The 25355-nt window shown below is 36.4% G+C and overlaps 3 protein-coding genes across 8 annotated transcripts in view; all 3 read right to left on the reverse strand.

Annotated features, from left to right (window-relative positions):
• Positions 1 to 193: 193 nt before the first annotated feature.
• Positions 194 to 8314, reverse strand: clta (clathrin, light chain A). 2 transcript variants are annotated; one of them, XM_077205142.1, is made up of 7 exons: positions 8012 to 8314; positions 5746 to 5771; positions 4419 to 4536; positions 4226 to 4337; positions 3412 to 3465; positions 1985 to 2020; positions 557 to 879 (listed from the first exon to the last, which is right to left on the reverse strand). In XM_077205142.1, the coding sequence occupies exons 1-7, from the start codon at positions 8196 to 8198 to the stop codon at positions 708 to 710; spliced, it is 705 nt and encodes a 234-aa protein (XP_077061257.1). In that variant the 5' UTR covers positions 8199 to 8314; the 3' UTR covers positions 557 to 707. The 2 variants fall into 2 exon arrangements, with proteins under 2 accessions (XP_077061258.1, XP_077061257.1); XM_077205143.1 differs by lacking the exons at positions 1985 to 2020; positions 3412 to 3465 and having other exon boundaries at positions 194 to 879; positions 8012 to 8311.
• A 1694-nt stretch (positions 8315 to 10008) lies between these two features.
• Positions 10009 to 16294, reverse strand: nansa (N-acetylneuraminic acid synthase a). Its single transcript, XM_077205151.1, has 6 exons — positions 16001 to 16294; positions 15281 to 15496; positions 14841 to 14940; positions 13991 to 14145; positions 13478 to 13744; positions 10009 to 10451 (listed from the first exon to the last, which is right to left on the reverse strand). Exons 1-6 carry the CDS (start codon positions 16130 to 16132, stop codon positions 10242 to 10244), a joined length of 1080 nt encoding a protein of 359 aa, XP_077061266.1. The 5' UTR covers positions 16133 to 16294; the 3' UTR covers positions 10009 to 10241.
• An 810-nt stretch (positions 16295 to 17104) lies between these two features.
• gne (glucosamine (UDP-N-acetyl)-2-epimerase/N-acetylmannosamine kinase) overlaps positions 17105 to 25355 on the reverse strand; it is a 33894-nt gene continuing 25643 nt past the window's right edge. For all 5 annotated transcript variants that reach the window (XM_077205150.1, XM_077205149.1, XM_077205148.1 and 2 more), the window contains 7 exons: positions 25227 to 25314; positions 24195 to 24405; positions 21614 to 21743; positions 21302 to 21523; positions 19902 to 20084; positions 17982 to 18098; positions 17105 to 17892 (listed from right to left, as the gene is read on the reverse strand). In XM_077205150.1, the coding sequence (XP_077061265.1) occupies positions 17657 to 17892; positions 17982 to 18098; positions 19902 to 20084; positions 21302 to 21523; positions 21614 to 21743; positions 24195 to 24405; positions 25227 to 25314 (1187 nt within the window). In that variant the 3' untranslated portion in view covers positions 17105 to 17656. The remainder of the gene's footprint in view (positions 17893 to 17981; positions 18099 to 19901; positions 20085 to 21301; positions 21524 to 21613; positions 21744 to 24194; positions 24406 to 25226; positions 25315 to 25355) is intronic.

A 25355-nucleotide genomic window follows, 5' to 3' on the forward strand; every position in this document is an offset into this window, starting at 1 on the left:
ACACGATTATTTACGAGTTATATGTATCCTAAATTAAAAGTGAAATAAAGTCTAGTTCTGGTTAGCAATGACTTTTCCCGGTCTAGAAAGTACAAAGTAAAAAAAAAAATATATATATATATAATTAAAAGATTTGGCAAACTTATGTAAGTACATTGGTAATAAATTTTCCCCACCGAAATAACACAAACACTTAACATTTGAAATGTGTTTAATCATACTGAAACAGAATGGACAACATGAGGTGACATTTACTGGGGTACAGCTCTGTTCATCAACAACGTTTGCCATAATCTCACAATGAAGTGTAGAGGACCGGTCTTTATGTACATAGTTAAACACACAGGCTATCCACCATCTGTATACAACATACACAAGACAATAGTACTGTATTCCCAAAACATCTTAGGAAGGAAATGCATAGATAGTGTCACAATGCCACACACTCTGTCTACATGGAAAAATGAACATGAAGTTTGGTCCTTAAAATAGACACCAAAAATAAAAACAATCTGAACATTGTTATATATATATTTATAGATGGAATATATAGATATATCTATATCATATTATGTAATAATACAATATAGATTATTTATATATGGAAATTGAGCTCCAAGCCATAAGGATGGGACCAAAAAGGAATCAATGTCGTGAAACCCAATGGCAGCTGGGACTTGTGGTTTTGAGGTCTCCAGGGGCGGAGCTTAGCGGACAAGAGGGGCCTGTTTCAGGGAGATGAGGACTGAGCGCATGCGGGAGACGTCCTTGGCCTGCTTGCTGGACTTGGGATTGAAATCGCAAAGGCGCGCCACACGCTCCCATTCTGTGCCAGGGCTGTTCTCATCAAGCTCCGACACCATGGCTTCCTCAGCCGCCCTGCCGACGAGAAACCACAGTCAGCTTCGGACAGACTCCGGAAAACACTCTCAGACACGTCCCGCTTAAACCACACAACCGCTGACCTCCATAATGCCTCGAGAACTGTGATATCTTATTGGCTAAGAAATGTTTCCGTCATTAATTGACTATGCAAACTCAACATAGGTTTTGAAAACTTGTTCACCAAAAGGTGCTTCTAAAAAATGGTTGAAATGTTTTGCAAGGTGCTTTGTTAGGAGGTCAGAGGCAAGTGTACCAAAGCAGCTCTGTGTCTAGGTGAAAAACAATGGTTATTTCCATCCAACAATACATTCTTCAGGTGACCACATCCAAAACAGATGGTAGTTTGAGCATCATGCCCCCAACCCACCATTACCTGAACTAGTCTTGATCTTACAGGCAGGAAAAGGTTCCAGAACAGCCACAATCAAATTTTGCAGTGATTCAGTTGGTTAAAACAATTTGTTGTACTTTGAAAGTCCTTGTATTGCGTGTCATTCCTCATCTCTTGGCGGTCAGAGGAATGTCAAGGAATCATGTACGCTAATAAACCTTCAACGCAGCGATTGACAGGCCAATTAGCTCATTTTAACCACTAAATCTTTGTGCAAAGGCTGAACGTGCCATGCGTTGGCAGCGACCAAAAGCAGGGCCTTCTGCTGAGCATGGGGCAACTAAACCAAGTTTCTGGCAAGCCATACGCTAAAGAGCTCTTAACAAAAATCTTCGGAGAGCTTTTTGAGACCATATTTGACTATTCCCGTTTCCTCCCAGCCCGTTACCAACCCTTTCCGCTGCCGTGGACTCAGTCCAGTAGAGTTGCATTAGCCTCTCCACTATCACACAGTATACACAGCAAAATGGGTATGAAAAGCCAATGAGGTAAATCACGGTCACAATCAACTACATCAACGTACAGGACTAGTGCACCAACACATCACCACAAAAGGACATCCAGAATCTTAATTTTTAGCAGAAACAAGTTGAGAATAAAGACAGCAATTCATTGGTGTATAACTTTGCAATAAGTGGTGTTTGTTCCCTGAGCATATTTGGTTTTCTTGTCTTTATTTTTCTTTTGCTTTTTTTTTTTTTACTTAACTGGTCTAGGCGGTAGCAAGGATGGTTAATGTGAGTGCTTAAAGGTGCATAGAGAAAAGAAAAACAAGGAGAAACAGATCACAAGTCAGATATATAGAAAACCAAAAGAAATGAGATTTATGCAGATGACCAAAGCAGGCATGCACTGTTCAAAACCCAAGTCATCTTAGGAGTGCTTCAATGTGCGCTTAGCTTGCAGCCGTCATTGATGTACGCGCCGCTTGCGGCGGTCGGCGATCTCAACTGGCGCTTCAGTTGAGACATTTACCAAGCAAAAGAAAAGCAGCTAATGTTTACAATAGCTCTGCAGAATAGGCAGAAGCAGTAAGATGTCCATGATGAATATGAGGGCTGCAGAACTAAGAGGACAGTTACAGTTCTAGCCTGGGACAGCTTTGCTCAACCTAGACACCGTACTCTACAATACTCCATCTAACAGAAGCAACTAGGTGTCCAGCCGAAAACACCAGCCGTGGGATAAAGGTGCACCAAGTCTTGGTTTAAACTTAACATTTTAATCACTCAATATTTGACCATTTTGAGACTGAAACCGGCCAAAGGAAGATTAACAGACTTGGTTAAAGTTAGCAAGTAAATCAATTGAAAGCCTTGCCAATAGATTTCAATTTATTTGGAGAAAATGTGGCCAAAATAAAATAAATTGCACTGAAAGAAATGACCTAGTGCACCTTTCAGAATAAAGGAAAAATATGCAAATCCAAAGACAATTTGCCAATTGCCAAAGATTTAGAAATAATTGCGGTATCCTGCCAAATTTGGCAATAATCTATAACAACAAGTACATTTATATTTTTAGTAATTATACTACTGGCTGGTTTACTATGGGTTGGCTTTGGTACGAGCCAGAGACGTAGTTGCTTAGAAAGTCACTACTGCTGTATTACAGATACAGATAATACTGCGCTAAATTGTGCTAGTATATATCAATAAATCTCAATTAATAATAAAAAATGTTACACAAAAAAATAACATTAAATAATCTCACAATTTATACAAATGTTTAGACATCATATCTTGAATGTAAACAAAGTGCAGACATTATCACAAATGCACAACACAAACATGAGAATAAAATGGGTTTTCATAAACCTTTAAGAAATGACCAAGAAAAAATTAAAAAAATTTTTTCAAAAGACGACAAATGAGAAATGACTTAATGGGCAAGACAGATACAAAAACTGTTATGTAACTTTACCATAAAGGGGGGGGGGGGGGTAGACAACATGCATAATGTGCAGAAATATTTGTCTTTGTCTTTGACAAAAACTAAAAATCACCCTGGTTTTAAATATGAAGTTAACTAAGTATTTGGTTAGGAGTAACAGGTTATGAAAAAAGATGAGATGCGGGAAAATGAGTTAATGAGAAATGCATGTGAAAAGAAAGGATGTTAGTTTAGCAACATACACATAACCAATCAGATCAGCGAAGGGTTGTTTGTAGAAATCCTCATCCAGCACCCTGGGAGTCCCAGAGGAGAGCAGCGAAGCAGGAGAGAACAGAGAGAGTGGTAAAAAGGAGAAAAATAACACTCATACAGAGTCAAAACACACTGCAGTGTTACCATAACAGTGTTAACACCAGGCCAAGTACAAAAAAAGTGGACAACATAGCACACAAGAGAGAAAGACAGACAAACAGGACAAATAAATAAGGAATTAAGAGACGATTACACATTCAAAGGAATGAGGACAGATATACAGAATGAGGTTTAAGACGACGTCATTTTTATTTGTACCAAAATATACTTGAAACTTTCACTAGGACCGGGGAAACACAAAACTTGCACTTGAAACTAAAATAGAAAATTGTACTTTTGACTCACTTGCGTTCTTTTTAATGCAAAATTGAATTGAATCCTATTCAGAACGTCTAATTGTAAAGTTCATTCAGATGCTTCCCTAAAGCAGAAAGAGCTTTGCATAGAAATCCTTATTTTATTCTAATAGCTGAATACAACATCTGGTGCCAATCCTAGATATAGCATCTTTGGTCATCTGGTTTCAATATGAATAGTTCACACAAAAATGATCATGAATCCTTTATTTACTCTCATGTTATTCCAAATCTGTATGAGATAAGAATACACTGTGACCCAGCATACACCTTGCCGTCGAGTATGATGGAGTAGCCGTGCACTTTCTAGTGCTTTTGTAACCAGACAGAAAAAGACAAAAAGAGCTCACTTCTAGACTTCAGCTGCTCGAACAGTGCCGTGTACCTGTTGTTCACTTTGGTCTTCTCCAGCTGCTCGTTCTGCCTGAGGTGCCACTCCTCCAGCTCCAGCTTTGCTTTCTCCTTCCACTCGACCTCCTGTGTACGCGAGTTAGCGTCTGAAAAACAGCAGAGGAATATCAGTCAGCCATAGATGAAATGTTTCAATATCTTAAGAATAACATCTTTGATCAAGTTACCAAGCTCCTCCAGCCTCTCGCGCTGCTCCTCTCTCCACTTTCTCAAGCTCTCCGGCTCAGCCTGCAACCGATCGACACTGGAGATGGCCGCATACACGTCTGAAGGACCATTGCTCTCCTACAAAACGCACACAGTAAAGATTAGGAGTCCAAACCATATAAATTGCAGTACACCCTTTAGTTGATACATTTCATTAGTGCATCAGCTCCTTTAGTTAAGATCAGTGATTCGTCAATTATATTAAATAAATTATTTGATATATTTGAATTGAAAATATATTAAAAAAATATTAAATATGAGAATGAGCTCACAGGCTAATTTAATTCAGTAAAGCCTGACATATTAAACAAGCCAGAATTAAACTGCAAGTGTGTTTTATGTATTGTATTTATATACAATATATATTTAAAAATTTCAGAGCCCAAAATGGAGCAAAACTATGCAATTTGGTGATATTTAAATGGCCAAAAAGTAAGATGAAATTTTGATAGACTAATGTAAATCATATTTTTATAACAGTACAGCAGATGAATTACATAAAATGCATATGAAAATCAGATGTCACTATGTCTCCCAATATGTTAGTATTATGATTAAAGCTGTATAGTTTTGATCATATAAATGATCACAAACATAAATGGAGACATACAAATAAATATTCCTCAAAAGTCTATTGCATCATACTTCATATTTCCTTTTAAACATGATTTTTCTAAAAAACAAAATAATGTATGGATTATAAACCTAAGGTGGTTCAGTCCAGTAAATATCTTGAAATATCACTAAAAATATAAAAGTAACTGTACATTTACTTCATAAAAATCATTAAAGATTTCACAGCAAAAGACACATACCACAAACTGAAGATGGACATTTTAACAATTATACTAAAAGGCATTTCACTTTGTGAAAAAGTATGAGCTATCAATCAGATGGGAGAAGGCATGTAATCGATTGTCAACAACAGATATTTCAGATCATTTAGAAGCCTTAGAAATTCATGCATCAAATATAAAACTGGGCTTTATAGTGCTTATATAAATATACACACATCAGCTTTCAGTGATTTAGAACCAGTACTTGAAAGGAATCAAAAGTTTAAAGCAAGTCTAGATTTAGATTTAGTCTTTTGTTCTGTTGTAATGCACACTGCACGTCTTATTTCCTATCATCTGCAATTGTGCATCCACACATAACCCAACGCAGTCTTTGCAGTGAAAATGCGGCTATATAAATACATGCAAGAGACAACTCTTAATCAAATGTCATAATATTAACAGATTGTGAGTTTGATGGAATACAGGCAGGAAGTCTTCAAGGTCTTACCCCATGCAGATCTCCATTCACTGCTCCTGCCAAGATAAAACATGCCTGTTAAAAACAGTCTAGTCAATTTTTCATGCATTTCATACAGTTTGTCTGTATTAATTATCCTAGTTGTTGAGTGAAACGCATTGCAAGGCTGTTTAGCCTTCCGTTCAGCTACAGCTCAAACAGTAGAGCATGGCACTAACAATGCCATGGTCATGTGTTCAATTCCCAGGGAATGCATGAGCTGGGGGGGTTGGGGATGTATAATTGAATGCAATGCAAGTTACTGAGGATAAAAGCACCTGCCAAATAAAAGAGTATATAAGGAACAGTTGGCTAGTTAATTTGCAATAATGTGTTGTCCATAACATAGCTTTACTTTAGTGTTGAATGGACAGGATACAGTTTTCCTCCTGCCTAGGTCTTTGGTTTTGCTGACTTCTTTTCTTTCTTCCTGAGTCAGTGAAAAACATTATGTAATCTCTGTTCACAAGAAGTGATTTGATCACTTGAACGTTTTCATTAAGCAATACTTGCGTTAACACACAAGCAGTTATAAGGGATAAAATATTTAACACATGCAAATCAATTTTTAACTCAAGACTGTTTTTATTAACAGAAACTATGCAGGCCCGACTGATTTCCTGCACACTGCAATGCACTGTACTTTCCAAGACTGTTGTCTTCAGTCATTTTAGACCGAAGTCAGATTGCGCCTTTGTGCCAGCGAAACTACATCCCCATCATCATTTATTCAAACCTTTCGGCCAGAGAAACATTCAAGCCAACGGCCAGTAAAAAATGGAATACCAGACACTTCAGCTGACTGGTAATATTCTCCTTATTGTAATTAAACTACATTAAGACCAAAATGGCACATTTAATTTCAAAATGCATACTGATTTTTTAAAGATAGACCATGGTGTTTACTAACCTAAGGCCTCCAAAATATACTAATTTCAGTCATTGTATGGATTCAATTTAATTAGAAAAGGTACAATTATAGTTTAGGCACCTCTAGAGATTCATGCAGCTTTAAGATGCGTGTAATGGAAATCTATGGCTGTGTCTTGCAGCCTAGCGAGCATCCTACCTAAATAGATCCTTCTGAACTAATTTTGAGGGTATGGACTAATAAAATGTAGCCAATACCTTGAATTCAACACAAGTTGTAGTGGATAAAGGCATCTACAAAAAGAATAAATGTAATTTTGGGCAAACTTTTTGGGGCATTACAGTACAAATGCATTTGAATCATTCATTTTTTTGCGCTTCACTTCAGAGTTCAGAACAGTTCATTCTTGGGCATTAAAGACGCTTTTGAATCTTCCAAACAAATCTTTTTTGGTCGTCATATGCGAATTCGAATCAATTTCTGACGGTTGAGTAACGTAGAGGTGCGTTCGAATCAAGTATTTATGAACATGGCAGGGGCGCATTTCTGGCTATTTATAGCCGCCTTCGAACCGTTGAATAGAACATTTCTGGACATATGAGCGATGGAATCACTCGTTTTCGTGGATCACGATGCGTTGGAACATTCAATCATTTTTTATTTTTACTTGTAAACATTCAATTACGTTCGAATGTGTCTTTGATGGCTTGAAATGCTGCCTAAATTGGCATCTCAATAGATTTCGAGACACAGCAGTGGTCCTGTCATATAACCAGATCTCACTCCAGTATAAAGACTAAATGGAACTGAACACACACACACACACACACACACACACAGCCTTCAGTCTAAAGGTCATTGTATAATATAAACCGGGGTAAAAGGACTGGAATTTCGCGGATACAATCAGTACTACAAGAGCAATCAATCTAGACAAAAAGCGGTAAATATGCGTCTCTTAAAGGAAATTCAATATATATTAAAGCCAAATGAAATTATGATTACACCGTTGCGAGGTCCACTAACGTTACAGGGAGTATCATAAAGAGCGGAGTTAACAACAGATAACGCCATTTTCCTGCTTCATTTAACTACCGGTATGCAAACCATTAGAGCATTTAAACGGCTAGCTGCTAACGTATTTGGATGCATCTTTGGCAGTGTTGTCTATAAACGGAGTAACGTTAGCACGTATTTACACACACACACACACACACACACACACACACACACACACACACACTCTGTTACTTCATATAACCTTAGAGCTCTGAATGAAGGCTAGCTGGCTAACGAGCGAGTAAAACAGTTATTTGCTTAGATGCATTTGTCGGTTTTAAGATTATAAAGATTTTTTTCTTTTTTGTCTATGTCGTGTAAACACACCGTCCTGGTCTTGGCTCAGGGATGAAGGCACATCTCCGCTGTCCAGGATGCTGAAGCCCTCGTCATTCTCGATGCCCGCGATCTCACTCTCTTGCTGGGCCAGAAATGCTGCCGCCGGGTCCTCGTCTGCCCCCACACCGTTTCCTGCGCTTCCTTGGGGGGCGCTGAGCATATCAAAATCGTCCATGGCTCGCTAAATGTGTTTAGAGTGAGAACAACTGAAAAACACAAATCACTCTACTGTCTTCCTCGTCGACGACTTTCCAACGTCAGCGGGGGAGTTGCTTAAGAGTGAACGGACCCGAAAGAAACGAAGCTTAGCCAATTAGAGTTGTGTATTTTTGATCGGCAGTTCTATTGCCCATACAAATGACGAGGAGTTCAGTCGACGACCAATGAAATGACTAAACCGTGGCTGTGCGAATCCCGTGACCAACAGGGTGCCCTGATAGGGCGTTGCAGCAAAATGGGATTGCATACGTATCAGTCTATAATGAATATAAAAAGGCTTTATCATGGTAAACTGACAGTGTAGTGTCTTTCACAGATAGACTCATGCTGGATCTTAAAGGTCAATTGATAGCAAGATGTGTGTGTCATTTTGTGCGAAAATATATAAAATTAAAGCTGCAAGCAGCATTTATCAGTGTTCAAGCAGTTAAGGCAGTTCAGCACAAAAGCATCAAAAGACATTAAGTTTCATGTAGCAAGCATTTAACCACTGACATCATTGATGGAATAGACCTTGTTTTAGCATGATTTACCATGATATTCCAAATTTTAGTGTGATTTTTCATGATTTACCATGAATCTAGCAAGTTTTACCATAGTTTACCATGATATACCAAGTTCTAGTATGATTCACCATGATTTACCCTGCTCTAGCATGGTTTACCACAATTGAACACATTCTAGTATGATGTAATATGATTCTAGCATGATTTATCATGTTATAGGATGATTTACCATGATATACCACATTCTAGAATTATTTATGATGGTTTTGAACATTATGATATGAATATTATATGATTGTAGATGGAAAAGACCATTTACAGCTAATACAGTCAATTTACCATAGGAAATACATGGTTTTGAAGCTTTTTAACAGCCACCTATGGTCCGATCTCCATGAAACATTTCATGCTTCTTCACCATGTTATTACACATATGCCCATTAATGTTTGTGAAGTTCTGAGTTTTTATTTATGATTTATAGGCTTTTGACTGTATTTTGCCATGCCCCTTTTCCAAATTACCCTGTTACAGCCACCCAATTGCAAAATTTCAACTTTTTTCGATAATTATTGATCTAGAGAGTCCAGAGAATAGGCCTAGACTGGTTTGGTTCCGATCGGGCAAAAAACCAGGGACTTGTTCGCAAAAGTAGGTTTTGGACAAAATCCGACATAACTTTTTATTTTTTTACTTAAATCGAAATCGGAGATATACATCTTGTCCAATTTGAGCCAAGGATCACAATGGTATAAAAAAGCTTCAGCTTCTAGCACCAACGGTCTATGAGTTATGAGCAATTTAGTACTTTTGGTTGCTGTAGCGCCACCTATGGGCCAATCGGGGTCATAGTCTGATAGGTTCTCCCCAAAAGTGTGGCCTACCATCTGGCCGAGTTTCAAGTCTCTAGGCCTTATGGTTTGGGCTTCACGATGCGTTTTAGGGGATTTTTTTTTTTTTTTCAAATAGCAATTACAATAGGTTTTCAGCACTTTTCGTGATTGAACACCTAAATATGGTATTGTCCTGATAAATTAATATCATATTCATGTACAATGGTATTTAAATAGTACACCAAGACAACTGTGGTACTACCATGGAATATATCCAAAAAAGAACCATGGTAGTAGTACCGTAGCAAATGTTCAATTAAATTGGTCAGACAATTGTTTATGCATATAAATAAAACCTTTAACTTTTTTGATTTCATAATTTTTAATTATTACCTTTAATCCATTTTCAAAATGAGACCGATTTCCATGTTTCCATTTAATTTTTTTATTCAACAGAATTTGGCAAATAATAACCCATATAAACGGTAAAAAATGGGTCTGATGATATATACAGCATTTTTTGTATTGTTGCATCTGTCTTTGTCTGCCCGACAGTCAAAACATAGAACCATTTTACGGTTCTTGAATAATGGATTTTATTTTGGCTGTAACTTTAATTTCTTTCCAGTCTGATCAAGAATCACATGCAGAGACAGCTTTCCTCAAGCTTTGGCTTTTTTGCTATAGTTGTCGACTGCATCCTCAGTGATGCTCTCATCTTCCTCGAAATCTATCGTCACTTTCTTCCCCACCAGCTGGAAGATGTCTTCTGGAGCTACACCCTTGGGTTCACCTACTTTCACAGCCAGCATGTCAAGGGTTAGTTCTGTACCTTTCGGGATGGCGGTCTTTGCAACCACAGACTTCCCGAGCTAGAAATGAGTGAAAGATGGAGAAGAAGAATTTTAGGAATGTTCTGACAGAGCAGATTACTTGAAGACAATTTGGTTGTGCTGTTCAAAACATAACATCCCACTGAGTCTGACGTAAAAAAAAAAACATTTCAGAGGAAGCAAAGTTAAGAATGAATGGAGTCATACGAGTAGCAAACAGATGCATTTGATGGTAAAACGGAAGAAAAGTTAAGACAGGAGGAAATGGGGCAAGACCAGGAATGCAACATTAGAAGGAAAGAGAATAGAGCTGTAAAAAACGGATGGAGTTGGAGTAGGGGGTAAAGAGGAATGTGAAAAATAACACAGACACAGAGCGAGTGCTATAGCACACCTTTCCTCAACAAGTCACATTATTTGAGGCATCATATCTGTAGCAAAGTGCTGTTAGTTATCAAGAAATAAAACTAAGATAAACTTTCAAACAGTTTTCGTTAATTGAAATAAATCTGAGATCAAATATTTTAATGAAAAACTTAAATGGAAATTAGAAATTAAAATAAGATGTACTAAAATTAACCAAACTAAAACTGAAAGGTACACTGTGTAACTTTTTACCCTCTTTCAGTAAAAAAAAATTAAAAAATACAGCAAAACTGCATACACTTTGCGGAAGAACATTGTTTTAGTTGTGCTTCGGCTCTCCGTGTGCGGATGAATATGGTTCTTTCTCATAACTAAAAAAAGAGAGAGATTATCCAACTGCTCATAAAACATTCTCTGCTAGGTTTAAGAGATATAACCAGTTTAGATGGAAAGGAACTCAAACTGACTAGCTGAAGACGTTACTGTAGCTTTACCCATTAACAGACATGGTACTTCCTGGAAAATAAACTCCAGAGCTACAACAACCCATAATGAAATGACCCTTCACAGTAGAAACGCTTGGCAATAAACTCTGTTAGAGAGCTATATATGGCAATTTATCCGTTCAATAAATACCTTACAAACCTGTTGAGTAACAAAGACACCATCTCCACTTCGCTTTTACAACATTACAACAAATCCCTCAGTTCTCAACATCTCTGGAAAAGCCAAGCGAATTTTGATTCTTGTTTTATTACGAACTCTGTCGCATTCTCTTTTTGCCAGCAGACCCTCCTCTGTTCAGCGTTTGTTTAAAACGGGTGATTCTCCGGAGGTTCCAGATTTAGCATGCTCAGTGTCAACCTTTTCTCACTCGTTGTGACAACACCTCTGAGACAACCACACCATACACCCGTCAAAGTAGCCGGAGCAACTTTTCTCTATTTACAGATATGATGAGACACACACGGGCGAGTGACGCATGTACGCAACTTCTCGCGAAAACCATCCGTCACGTTTTCCATCATCATTCTGAGATAATAACCGACTGGATGTACATTATTACGCTTATTACAAGGCTACTTGCCACATAAGTAAATAATTAAACACGAAATATTGAGCTGAGTTTAAATATTTTATTAGGACTTTAAAATTCAAAGCCTCCACGGAGAGAGCAGTTGCTAGCGTGGCAAGTTCAGACTAGACAGACACTTAAGAGATACGGTAGTCATATCACTTATTACACAGCATTTCGCCACATAAATAATTACGGAGATAAGAGATATTGATTTCAGATTAAACGGTTTTAAAATCGTACCTTTATGTATCTTAAATCCAACAGAGTACAAAACATTAGTCACAAAATGGCAGCAGCAGTGTTTGAATGAAACAAGAGAGAGCAAGTCCATTGGCGCTTTTCCACTGCATGGTACGGTACGGTTCGGTTCGGTACGCTTTGGCGCTTTTCCACTGCATGGTACGGTACGGCTCGGCACGGCTCACTTGTGGCGCTTTTCCACTGCATGGTACGGTACGGCTCGCTTTAAATGGTACCACCTCTGTTGAGGTTCCAAGCGTACCATACCGATACTAAAATGTGACGTGGAAGCACTGTAGATCACTGATTGGTCAGACAGACAGAATTGTCACTACCAGCGTCATTGTATTTGCGAGACATCAAACCCGCTACATTTAAATAGCCAGTAACAGCCTCCAATGTTTTAAAACTACTTGCTTGACTTGCTTGAAGAAAAAAAACTTCCAAAAAAGAAATGGCTGAATCGTGGTCAGTGGACGAGAAGCGCAGATGTTCCTCTTGTTAGTTGCCGAGGAGCGGATAAACTATAACGATCAGTCATAATCCCACCCACTTTGAAGCGGTACTAACTGCAGTGGAAAAGCAACCGAGCTAAAGCGAACCGAGTCGTACCACGCAGTGGAAAAGCGAAGCGAGCCGAACCGTGCCGCGCCGAACCGTACTGAGCCGTACCATGCAGTGGAAAAGTGCCACATGATACTGGAAGGCATAATTAAATAACTGTACACAAAATATTGATTTGAAAGAGTTTTAGTATTTTATTAGCTCATCAAATGCAAATCTTCCACGAAGAAAAAACGTTCCTAGCAAGCATTTAGCGCTGCTGACTTCAGTAACCCGGATGAGCCTGCGTTATCTGTTTTTTAGCGGTTGTTACCTGGGAATAACATACCACTAGATGGCGCAATTGACCAATCAGAATCAAGTATCCCATAGAGCCGTGTAATGAACACTTATAACAGGTTTATCGTAGAGAATCAGAGTAAGACAAAAACTCATTTTGGAAGAATTATTGATCATGTATCGATGTATTTTGTACAAAAAAAAAAGTTACACGGTGTACCTTGAAATAAAAATAAATTAAAGCTAAATAGAATATTTAATAAAAATGACAAAATACAACTAAATTATTTAAACAAAAAATGAAAATATAAAAATGAAAGAATTCAAATTATTAAAAATACTATAATAGTGAATAATTAATACTAAATCGACACTGAAGTAGCATAATTGTTAGGGTCAATAATACTATTAGAAAATAATGTTATAAAATAATTAAATTCTGAGCAATAGTAATAGTTATGCTTGCCTCTTAACGCCACTAATTGACATGTAGACATAAAATGAAAAGGGAATGTATTCGAACTGGTTCTTATTGTACCTTATCATGGCATGGCACCTCACAGGGCAGCATGCGTTTCAGCCCAGTGCCCAAAGCTCTCTCCACAGTGCGGATGGATCGCACCAGCTCCGCCAGCTCTTCCGGCACCAGAGATGCCTCATGATCGCTGCCCTTCCAGCTCTTGTCCAAGGTCACGTGCCGCTCCACGACCTTTGCTCCCAATGCAACTGCCCCCACTGTGATGCTGATCCCGCTTTCATGGCCTGAGTAACCAATGGGAATGTCAGGAAATTCTTTTTGATATTCCTGTAGGTTGGAAAAAAAGTGCAAAATAATACATAATTTTACTTTATGGTTATGCAAGATTCATTTATCTAATCATAATTATATAATGTTTAATTTAGCCAATGATATAATTATATAATGTAAGGTTTTAAACTTTCAGGTAGGTCATGAAATGCAGACTATAATGATTTTGATGTTGATACACATGCACTGTACTTGGATTACATCAAATGGATTTTTGAGAGTACATCGAGCTGGTTTCTCTACCGTGATAACCCGCAGGTTGACGTCCTCAGGTTCCAGTGGATATGCGCTTGTGCACTGCAGGATACAGAAGTTTTGGTTGTGTTCCTTCACGGTCTGGTAAACGCGCCGCATGGTCTCCATGGACTGCATCCCACTGGATACAACCATAGGACGTCCTGAACACACACACGCATCAGAAGTTAAATTTGTTTCATAATAAGTATTAAGAAAATGTAATGTACACTTAATTATCATGGAAATCTCTTTACTGTAACTTTTTGATGCATTTAATGCATCAGCTGAATAAAACTATCAATCTGTTTTTAAAAAAGATTATATAAGCAGTTTTTAAATATGTGTGACAGCGTTGCAATATTGACAAAAAATGATATCTCGATTTTGTTGATTACACTAATGCTGAGTGTGTTTTTGTGCTGGTACCACATCTGGTTTAGGCCTGTTGTGGACAGCTGACTCACAAACACATTCATATAATTCATATTCTATGGGGTGGTCAGTTCACATCAGTGACAGAAATTTACTTTTTTATTAAGGGGCAATATTTGCCAACTTAAATTGATTTCCAAGGGCATTTTACCAATATACGGGCATTTTTTAAATAAAAAGTGATGCATACATCTGAATTTATGTAAAAATCTAACATTCAAATTAAATTAGAATAACAACACATTATTGGGTGTTTTTTATTGTACATGTTATTGCTGATGAATGTTTTAATTATGTTATGTGTTTTAGTCTCTCCTGCCCAGGGACTGCAGATGAAATGTAGCTCTGTAGCTAATACTGGGGCAGTTATTGACTTGTCTATTGTCCATGTTAAAATATAAAATTAAGAAAAAACTATGGAGACCTTTTTGCGCCGTTTTCTTGAGGTAGGGGAAGTTGTTGGTGTCTCCAGATCCAACTTTGAAAAAAGGCACATTGAGCTCATGCAGGAATTCTACAGCCATCTTAAAGAGAGAAAAACTACAATTAACATATTTCTTTTTTTTTTTTTGACATGAGCCATTGCATTCTTGGTAAGTACTAAGTAAATGCTGTGGTATACAAATATAGTTTAGTGCTGTATCAAAGTACCATGGTACCGCTACCGTAAGGGGTAGCTGTAATCATAACATGACAAACGTGATGTAACAATAGAAAACAATAAATAAACAACACATTTTGGAATTTAATTAGATCACTATTTGATGAGTTCGGCAGGCTCGTGTCTTCTTTCCTAGCTAACGGTAAGTCTAAAGCCAAAAAACAAACATATGAAAATAATTTGCGCATGCGTTCTGCGCTCACCTCGTCCATTCCTGACGCAGTGAAGAAGATGCCCAGTTCTCTGGCGTAATGCTGCAGCTCTCTGTACTGCTCATGACTGAACTCGAGATGGCGCTTGTGCTCTCCGTATGTTTTCCCCCAGGAATGTTTGGAGGTGTACGGCCGCTCCAGCGCTTTCTTGTTGAATTTATACTCCAGCTCACTCTTCTGAAACTTCGCACAGTCCGCCCCGCAGTCCTAGTAGAGGAGGAATAGTTGCATACAATAAAATTATATCAGAAAAGTAAAACAACGAGACCTTAAATGTAAAGATGACAGAATTTTTTTAAAAACTGTTTTATACAAAAATAAGAAAAGTCAAGCATTAGTGACCAGTTCAATCTAAAAAGAACTAAATCTGTTAACGTGGTGTATTATTAAATCATTTCTTTATTCAACAATTTCATTATGAATGGAATTTTCACAACGTACTCAAGAAGTATACTTTCGAAAAAGAAACTAAAATCAGTAGCAGAACTAATTTAAATGTTTAAAGCACCTGTATCTATATGTTGATGACTATTTTTAAACTGCTTTATATGTAGAGGTATGGCTTAAAATGCTATACAAACATCCAAAGTGTGAGGAAGTGTTTTGAGATGATGCATTCTAACAATTCCCGAAATAATTATTTTAATTCCCAGGCTTACAAGCATTAATAAATTAACTATATCGATGTTGATAATACACATACACTCTTACCTTAACCATCTTGATCATTTTCTTGGCGATTTCAATGTCTCCCTGATGATTCTGTCCGATTTCTGCAATAATGAAACACGGGTTGTTTCCTCCGATCATGCGACCGGGGCATAACTCAAATTGAAGAGGCATTTTAAATACAAGTGCAAAAACACGGCAAAAAAGCTACAGAAATGGCAAGGGGTGAGTCGTCTCACTGCTTTGGTTACACGCGTCAAATGCCTCTATGAAAGAGAACGTAGAACTTCCGGGTTTATTTGTGCACACGCCCCATAGGACACGCCCACGTTATTCGAAATAAAAGACCTTATCTTTTCGCTTCAATAAAAGGTCTGAACTTTTTATTATGCTTTTTATTTGGGTTGTTTTGTTATATATGTTATGTTTTAACATTTAGTAGGTTTAACTTACTTTATAAGTATTTTAGTTAAATGATGCATAAAAACATATTTTGCCACATTTTGTAATCTGGACTGTTTATGGTTTCTTTGTATATTTCAGAGTTGTATATTTCAGAGTTGTATATAGTGAAGTGTCTGCTTGGCAAAAAACGGAAAATTAATTTTTGTTCTGTTTTTGCAGAGGTACAGAAATCGCTTTCAGCACAACCATAGACTGTGAGCACAACATTGGCCTCTAGGTGGCTCCGCTCGGGATATCTACCATAGTCTCTATATGATGTCTATGATATCTACTACCTACCAAGCATAGGAAACCCAAAAGGCCACACAAATAGGTTTCAATACATGTCTAAAAATTTTGAGATGACACTATTGTATCCAAATGTGTATTTAAGAAAAGTCATTTGAGAAGGACGAAACAAGATAAATGCGCAATATAAATAAAACTTATTATAAATTTATAAAAAAAGAAAAAGAAAACATCCTAACTAAAAACTAAACGCATTGCATGGAACAAAAACAAAAAAGACATAAAATTCTAAACCCATTATTTTCTTCATGTGCAAACCAAAACAAACAGAATAGTATTTGTATTTAACTAATATAAATATATCAATGAACTAATATAAATATATCAATTGTCTGCAGATATCTTTCAGTTTATGCATGTATTATGAGACTCTAATATAATAAATCAATTCAATGGCAATAAAAATACATTTTGTGTTTATTGATTTTAATGTACATAATGTTAATTATTTTACAGATTCTGTGATTCAAAAATAAAATATTAAATTAGAGTAAACAGACAAAACTTCTTTCACTTCTTCATACAGGTAGGTTGAATGAAAACTTAACATATGGTGCTGAAGACAAAAAAAGACTGGCAACAGATCAAGTTGCAGTAAGGTGCACCGGAGAACATGACTGTCTCCATAAAAAAACACAAAGAGCAGAAAGCAAGACAGAGCGGGTAATTAAACCATAGCAGCTTCTCAGTAACAAATACCCCTTAGTTTCACCATTCAAATGTTAAATAAAAACCTTATTTAATATATTCAAATTATTCTTCAAAATGACACACCTTTCATCAGACGTTTGATCCCAAATAATAAAGACGAGTAAAAACAAATAAAAGCTTTTTCTCGTCAGGCATAAAAAGCCACTATGCTCCTATGAGGCACTATGACGTAACAAATGATTGGCCCTCGGTCGTTAAGTCTGTAACTGACAGGTTCCTGGTTTTCGCGCTCCGTCAGTAGGTACGGCGTGTGGTGTAGTCCAGTACCATGCTTGCGGCTCCCAGCAGGGCAGGATCCTCCAGCTTAGACATCATGATCTTGGTCCCCTGTGCCGAGAGCAGAGCGCGCTGACTGATGACCTGACGAACTGGATTCTCATAATACTCTGCCAGGACACCAGACAGGATCACTAGAGACGGGTTGATCATGTGCAAGATGTTCACAATGCCCAAACCCAGAGCAGTACCCGCTGTCAGGGAAGAGAAGAGAGACTATTAGTGCTTTTCTTCACCACAAGCCTGCCCGAGAATAATGTATGTACTCGGATGTGCGTCCTACCGGTGTGAAGTGCGCTCTCAGCTTTGGAGTTGCCGAGGCGAGCAGCATTGATCAGATGAATAGCATTCACTTGTTCTTTGTTATTCACAGTCATTCCCTCCACCACCAGCAAGTCCTCTGTCATCAAATGTGAAAGAAACATGCGTCAAATTTTACTTGGAAATGCATTTGTTGTGTACAACTCTTCTGTTAAATCAAGGTTCAGTGTTTATTAGTTTTAGGAAGCAACTTTGAAACTTATTAACTAGAAATGAAAGGACAAAATATATCATATAATTTATATCATATCATATAAGCCTATTTCATATATAATATCATAGTTAATATATTATTTACAGTCCTCATAAGGTAGCAAAGACTTAAAAGAAAATAATGTAAAATGCAGAACAGGGATTTGGGGAAACAGTTGTAATTCATTTTAATCAGTGATTTTGGTGTTGTTGTTGAGCAAATTCATTCAAATACAAATCTCATAAAATATTTTAATAAATAAATATATTCAGTAACACTTTACAATAAGATTTTATTTGTTGAAATGAACTAAGATTAATAAAGTTTTTTTCATTGTTGGTTCACTTTTTTTTTCAATATTTACAAAGACATTATACTGTATTATTTAGAGGTGTAAAGATATTATTATTGTCACAAATCGATACATATATCACGATACTGAACTCACGATACAACATTATTGCGATACTCCAAGATATATGATAAAAGGTTACTGTTGATTAAAATGCTAAATTTGGTATTAAATTGTAATTAAATTTCCAAAGGGTGTAAATGAATAGGCTTGGACTTGGTGCTGGTTCTGGTAACCCAATGCACAGGACAATGTTGACACCAGAATAAAAATATTCATGATTCTACAGCTGAAAATACAGCATTATTTTAGATGAATATGCTTGCACTCTGTCACTGGCTAGATATATTTAAAATAATGTAGGCCACTTTTTACTGGTAACATGATACATTTGGCATTATCAAGACCCATACATATTCCCCAATTGCATTATTATACACAATATTCAACATTATAGTTTAATGTAGTACTGATTCTAAAACTCTGACAACTCACAGTAATTTTTATTTTTGGTGAACCATACACAATACATATTGTCACTATCCACGATACATATTGTTGCATTTTTGTATTGCGATATATTGTGACAATATATTGTTACACCCCTAGTATTATATTATGTACAATTATATAATATTAATAATATAAAATTAAACTGTATCTGTTAAAATTATTTACTTGAACTGAGCCAACACAAACTAGAAATGAACAACTGAATTTTTTAACTAGCATTAACAAAGACTAATAAATACTAACAAATATGTTGCTCATTGATAGTGAAATGTTATTTAATGCATTAATTGGACCTTTTTATAAAAGGTTGTTAACATAAATTCAAATAAAGTGTCACTAAAATAAAACTGTTTTCATTATTTTGTTGAGACTACTATCAGTCATGCTATAAAAAATAAAAAAAATAGGTGTTTCTACTTTTACTCCATCATGCAGTGCGTTTCCTCTATCTATTCATTCTTTAAAAACAAAAACTGGTCTACCCTGATTTGATGAAGGCTTTTGGAGAAATTTCAAAACAAATACAACAGCAACATTTTTGAGTGGGTTTATGTTTGGCTGTTAACCTTTGGTATGGTAAAAATGATTATACAGAAACGTGGAAAACAATAGTGAGGGATTATACCACTGTTAACGGTGACGTTATACCGACCAGTTTAATTGTTCACTGCCAACTGAAAAGGAAAAATTGTGACATAGAGGGTGAGGCTGATGTGCTTACTTGAACGCAACTCTTGGTGTGTGTACGTGCATGTGAGTGTGTGTGTGTATGTGTGTGTATGTGTGTGTGTGTGTGCGCGTGTGTGCGCGTCTGCTCGTCTCACCGTCATGGAGTCTCTTGGCTTCTCTCTGCAGGGCGAGACCAGATGAGTAGGCTTCTATGCAGCCGTGGCTGCCACACATGCACTCTGGTCCTTCTAGCGAGACCACGATGTGTCCCAGCTCAGCCGCGCAAAATGTGCTGCCATGGATCAGTTCATTATGCTGGATTATACCACCTCCAATTCCTGTACAAATAAACACAAGGCAAATGTATATACAGGCAGAATTACAGCAGTCAAACATAAGGAACAATTATATCAGCGTCAGTCTTCAATTATGCAGGTACACTGAGTTAGATACATGTGATCAAACAGGAAGCTGGAACCTCTAATGCTCATACACTGAACACTATGGAAGCTTGTTTCTACCACAATAAAACATTTTAAAGGGATAGTTCACCCACAAATAAAACAACATGAGGGTGATTAAATACTGACAGAATTTTCATTTTTGGGTGAACTATCCCTTTAAACAATCATTGCAAATTTTCATCTCGCAATTCTGACCTGTTTTCTCAGAATTGCAAGATCTAAACTCGCAATTACGAGAAATAAAGTGAGTCTTTTCCCCCCCTCAGAATTGGATTTTATAACTCGCAATTGCGACTTTATATCTCAATTTTCGGAGAGAAAAAAAGTCAGAATAGCGAGTTATAGTCACAATAATACATCTCTCAATTCTGACTTTATAACTCAGAATTGCATGATGTAAAGTCACAATTGTGAGATAAAAAATCTGAATTGTGAGATAAAAAGTTGCAATTACCTTTTAAATTTTTTATTCTGTGGCGAAAACAAGCTTCCATACAACACACACCTGTATCACTTAGAGAGAACCATAATTTCACAATGTTTTCTGGTTCATTCTCAGAAAACTATATAATTAGTGTGCCATGTTTGTTCCCCTGACATACTATAGGTAATATAATATATACAGGATGACAGTCCCAATATTTGACATATTTGTCTGTTCAGTTTGTAATGCAAAATAACGGTTCAGAAGTCTTTTATACAATTTCATAACTCTGCTATGAGATAAATCTCAGTGCTCAATCAGGAAAAAAATAACTATAAATTATACACTCCTGCTCAAAACAATAGGGGCTGTAAGATTTTTAAATGCTTTTGAAAGAAGTCTCTTATGGTTACCAAGGCTGCATTTATTTATTCGAAAATAAAGTAAAATAGTAATTCAATACATTTTAAAATGTAATTTATTCCTGTGATGGCAAAGTTTTATTTTGATTGTGGTATTTTATTTTAATGTATTGTGGTAACCTGATCAACCAGTGTGACCAGTCTGACGGTTCTAAATCCACTTCCTGTCTGGCCATTTTATCTGCATTGTCTGCAGACTAGCCTTGCAAATAGCAGCAGTAAAGGACATAAGAAAGGCAACAAACCGGTTCCAGTGATAATGGTGACAAAGTTCTCTACGCCTTTCCCATGGCCAAACTTCTTCTCAGCGAGGGCTGCGCAGTTGCCATCATTATCGACCCACACGGGCAGATGAAGGGCGCTAGAGAGAGGTGTACGGATATCCACCGAACTCCACTCGTTTATTAGCTTGGTGGAGTGGAGGACCACCCCATCTTGTGGGTTCACACGCCCCCCTGTGCTCACACCTGAAAGAAATGCCAAAAAATGGACAGTGAATGATTGAGTGAATGTATGGACAGTATAGAAGGAGACATGGGAAAAGGAGGCAGACCTACCGACACCCAGGATTCTGCAGTTGAGGTGAACGGCGTCAACCATGGCCTGTTTGCACATGTTCAGAATCAGCTCTATCCTCTCCTCAAACGTCTTAGGATTCAACTGGATATACTTCTTAACCACTTTACCCTGAAACACAAGCATACATTTACACGAATAAAAAAAAATTATATATATATATATATATATATATATATATATATATATATATATATATATATATATGCTATATATAACAAACATGAAGCAGCAACCAACTATTAAACCATGACAATGAAATATTACAGGAAAAATTACACAGTAAATTACAAATCACCTATTAATTACCATTCATTTCTTACCGCAAACGTGTTCTGCAAGATACACTACTGTTCCAAAATTAGGATTAGTAAGACTTTTTTTTTTTTAAATTAATACTTTTATTCAGCAAGGATGCATGAATTATCAAAAGTGGCATTAAAGACATTTGTTACAAAATATTTTTATTTCGAATTATTATTTTCTTATTAACTTTCTGAAACTACTTTTGAAATGTATCAAAATTTATCAATTTATCAATCCTGCAAAAAAATTTATTGCAGTTTTCACAAAAATATTAAGCAGCACAATTGATCATAATGATAATGAGAAGAAATGTTTCTAAAAAATAATAAATGTTTCCTGAACTGCTGAAAATTCAGCTTTGCATCACATTTTTAAATTTTAATAATATGGAATATTGTCTGTATTTTAAATTTTTTTTTAAATGCAGCCTTAGTAAGAAAAAGAGACTTTTTGCAAAAACATTTAAAAACTTTACAGAACCCAAACTTTTGAATGGCAATTTTGAACATGCAAATTAAAAATTGCATTTCAATAATCTCTCCTTGCGACATATTTTTGCTTTTATATTGTTGATTTGATCATTTGTGAGTTGGTACCTCTCCATCATCACTCTGACTGCAAGTATAGACCCTTTGATTGTTATATACCTAAGACAATAAATTGAAAGTTAAATTGAAGAATTCAAGGAATATAAGTGGAATTTAATTTATAGACAGAATGAACATCATGTTTATGTTTATGTTAAAACATAACAACAAATCAATAAATTTCAGCCAATACGATTAATCGGATCATATTTGGCCATTTTGAGATTTTTACATTGTTTTTAAAGTCACCATGAAATCAAAAATTTACAATTTTTATTTTTTCATTGAATATTGAAGTATTTATAATAAATAATTGATCCGTGCATATATCTTTATTAATATTTCATGTCATGGGCCATCATATCTTTATTAATATTTCATGTCATGTGCCATCATAATCTTTAATCAACATAACTTCCCCTCCCTCTTGCAGTGACATTTCTTCTCTTCTCTGATGACGCGTTTACTGGTGGGCGGAACAACCTGTCACTCACGTGACATCACATCAATAGCAAACCACAACCCATCCAATCAATTTCTGAAGAACAAAATCAAGTCCTGTCCTACATTTTTTCTTGGTTGAGAAGCCGTGTCACTCAGATATAAGTCAAAATAGGGAAGAAAAGACTATTACAACATCCGTTTCATGCCGACATAAATATCTAGCAACAGCATTATAAAAGGATAGTGGATATTTTCTGTTTTTAAATATTTTTAGTCAACTTTTGTGTAATATTGTAAAATAAATCAGTCCAACATAAGTGTACATTTAAATTCAGCAATGCTTCACTGTGGACAAATATTAAATTAAACTAATTACATAGTTTAATGGTGTGACCTTCAATCTGTGGCTCAGAATATTGTTCTGCACCATTTACACACAGAAAGAGCTGATTACACAACCCTTCTGATCAAACCTGCTGCTGTTTGTTTTACAGTCAGAGTTCAGAGTGTGTAAATAAAATATTGACGTAAACGCTGCATATCCTGCAGCATAAAAAAAAACATTTACCCATCACAACTGGGCAAACACACACATCCTGTCATAAGCAGGCACAACTGTGTTGAGCATGTACAGAAGTGCCAACTAGCCTCTCCCTATGGAGGATCCCTATACCACTCTACAGATAAAGCGTTGTGGAATTTTTCGGTTCGCGTACCTACCCAAAGTGATAAGATAAAATAAAATTCTGCATCAAAATTTATAGACAAGACAAGTAGTTTGTTTAGGCATGGTTTGTAAGGAATTACAAACCTGCGCACATATATTCAAACGCACATAACTATAGAATCAATTCTTAATGCGCATGTGAACGCCATCAGCGTCTATCACAGGTTCACGTTTAAAGTCTGTTAAGAGAGAACGGTGTCGTCTTAGCGGCCCCTAATTTAATAACAAATGATCATTTAGACGGAAGTGAATCAATCAAAACTAACTTTAGCTGGAAAAAACATTTCTCAAGAACCACTATAAAACCAAACCAATCTCTGTTACCTTAAATTATATGTTTATCTCTGTAAAGCTGCTTTGAAACAATCTACATTGTTAAAAGCGCTATATAAATGAAGATGACTTGACTTGTATTTTACCACCTCACACTTCCTGATGTTAATCTCCTAAAAATGAATTGGATCACAACATCTGATTCCAGAGGTTCGCTCTGCATACCTTCATACTGACGATGGCGACACGCAGGTTGGTACCTCCCAGGTCAACAGCAAGGGCACTCTGTGTCTCCAGAATGTGGTCAATATCTTGAGAAATACACTCCTTCACCAGAGGGAAACAGAACTTCTTCTGTAGTGGCTCAGACAGGTCAATGCCCTGAAGGAACTTCAAGATGCGCTGGACTGCATTTCCATCACCATAGATCTTTGAGCTAGTGGACAGAGCAAGAACACACAGGACATGTTGAGAGCATGAAGCTATTTGTATCCCAATGACGCAATATTAACCTATACACTATGCATTTATGCACATGTATGCAACCGTGTACTGTATGAACTTTATAAATTTATCAAGTCATTCAAAGGTCTGATTCCCCATTCCCCCTACTCTAAGTCTATCCAGACAATAAACCTGTGGATTGAGTTCATGACATGTACAGCATTCCATACATTAATTTTTTCGGTTAATTAAGTGCATCATCCGGGTATTACTCACACTATTTATACTACAAAATGGCATAGAATAGTGCAGTGGCTGATACGCAATGTATTGGCAATTTATTATATATATACACACACAATTAAGCTTCATTTTAGTTGGACAAATGGACAAATATGAGTGGATTTATCAGACTATATGAAATGAGATTTAATGATTTTTATAACTACATTCAAGCGTGATTGTAATTAGCTTGTTTAGTGTTTAATAGATCAAGACACACTTAGACTAGTGTTGTTCTTGTTAACTGAACTATTAAATATTGCTGAAATAAATTTTTTATAAATATTAGATGGAAAAACTTGACCTGTCTTGGCAATAAACTGACATAAAATAAGTGAAGAAAGAAACTTTCAGAAAACTGAAAATATTAAAATAAACAAATTCAAAATTATAATAAATACTTAATACTATATAATACTAATATTTTTGATTATTTTCAAGAACTGCATTACAATCATGATATTTGATGCTTGCATATTTGATGCATGCAAATAGAAAATGCCTAAAATGTAACAAAAAAGAGCTCATTACCAGGGGTAGCGTTTTCCAAACTGCAGCTCCAGAGCATGGTAGATTTTATTATGCGTGTCTGCGTCTCGCACATGTAGAACATTTTCCCCTGTTTTCAAAATATCATGAATTGGTAAAACTGATCCATCA

This window comes from Siphateles boraxobius, unplaced genomic scaffold (genome assembly GCF_051911475.1).
Source record: "Siphateles boraxobius isolate OS27281-9 unplaced genomic scaffold, OSU_SipBor_1 53, whole genome shotgun sequence".
In the NCBI taxonomy this organism is placed as follows: domain Eukaryota; kingdom Metazoa; phylum Chordata; class Actinopteri; order Cypriniformes; family Leuciscidae; genus Siphateles; species Siphateles boraxobius.

Excerpts from the sequence above, each read along its gene's own strand:
- clta (XM_077205142.1), bottom strand. The coding sequence starts at position 8,198 with ATGGACGATTTTGATATGCTCAGCGCCCCCCAAGGAAGCGCAGGAAAC. Across the intron at positions 5,772-8,011 it reads CCTGAGCCAAGACCAGGACG|GAGCAGTGAATGGAGATCTG; the intron begins GTGTGTTTACAC and ends TTATCTTGGCAG. Across the intron at positions 4,537-5,745 it reads TGAATGGAGATCTGCATGGG|GAGAGCAATGGTCCTTCAGA; the intron begins GTAAGACCTTGA and ends TGCGTTTTGTAG.
- nansa (XM_077205151.1), bottom strand. The coding sequence starts at position 16,132 with ATGCCTCTTCAATTTGAGTTATGCCCCGGTCGCATGATCGGAGGAAAC. Across the intron at positions 14,941-15,280 it reads CTGCGTCAGGAATGGACGAG|ATGGCTGTAGAATTCCTGCA; the intron begins GTGAGCGCAGAA and ends TCTCTCTTTAAG. Across the intron at positions 10,452-13,477 it reads AGGTGCCATGCCATGATAAG|CTCGGGAAGTCTGTGGTTGC; the intron begins GTACAATAAGAA and ends ACTCATTTCTAG.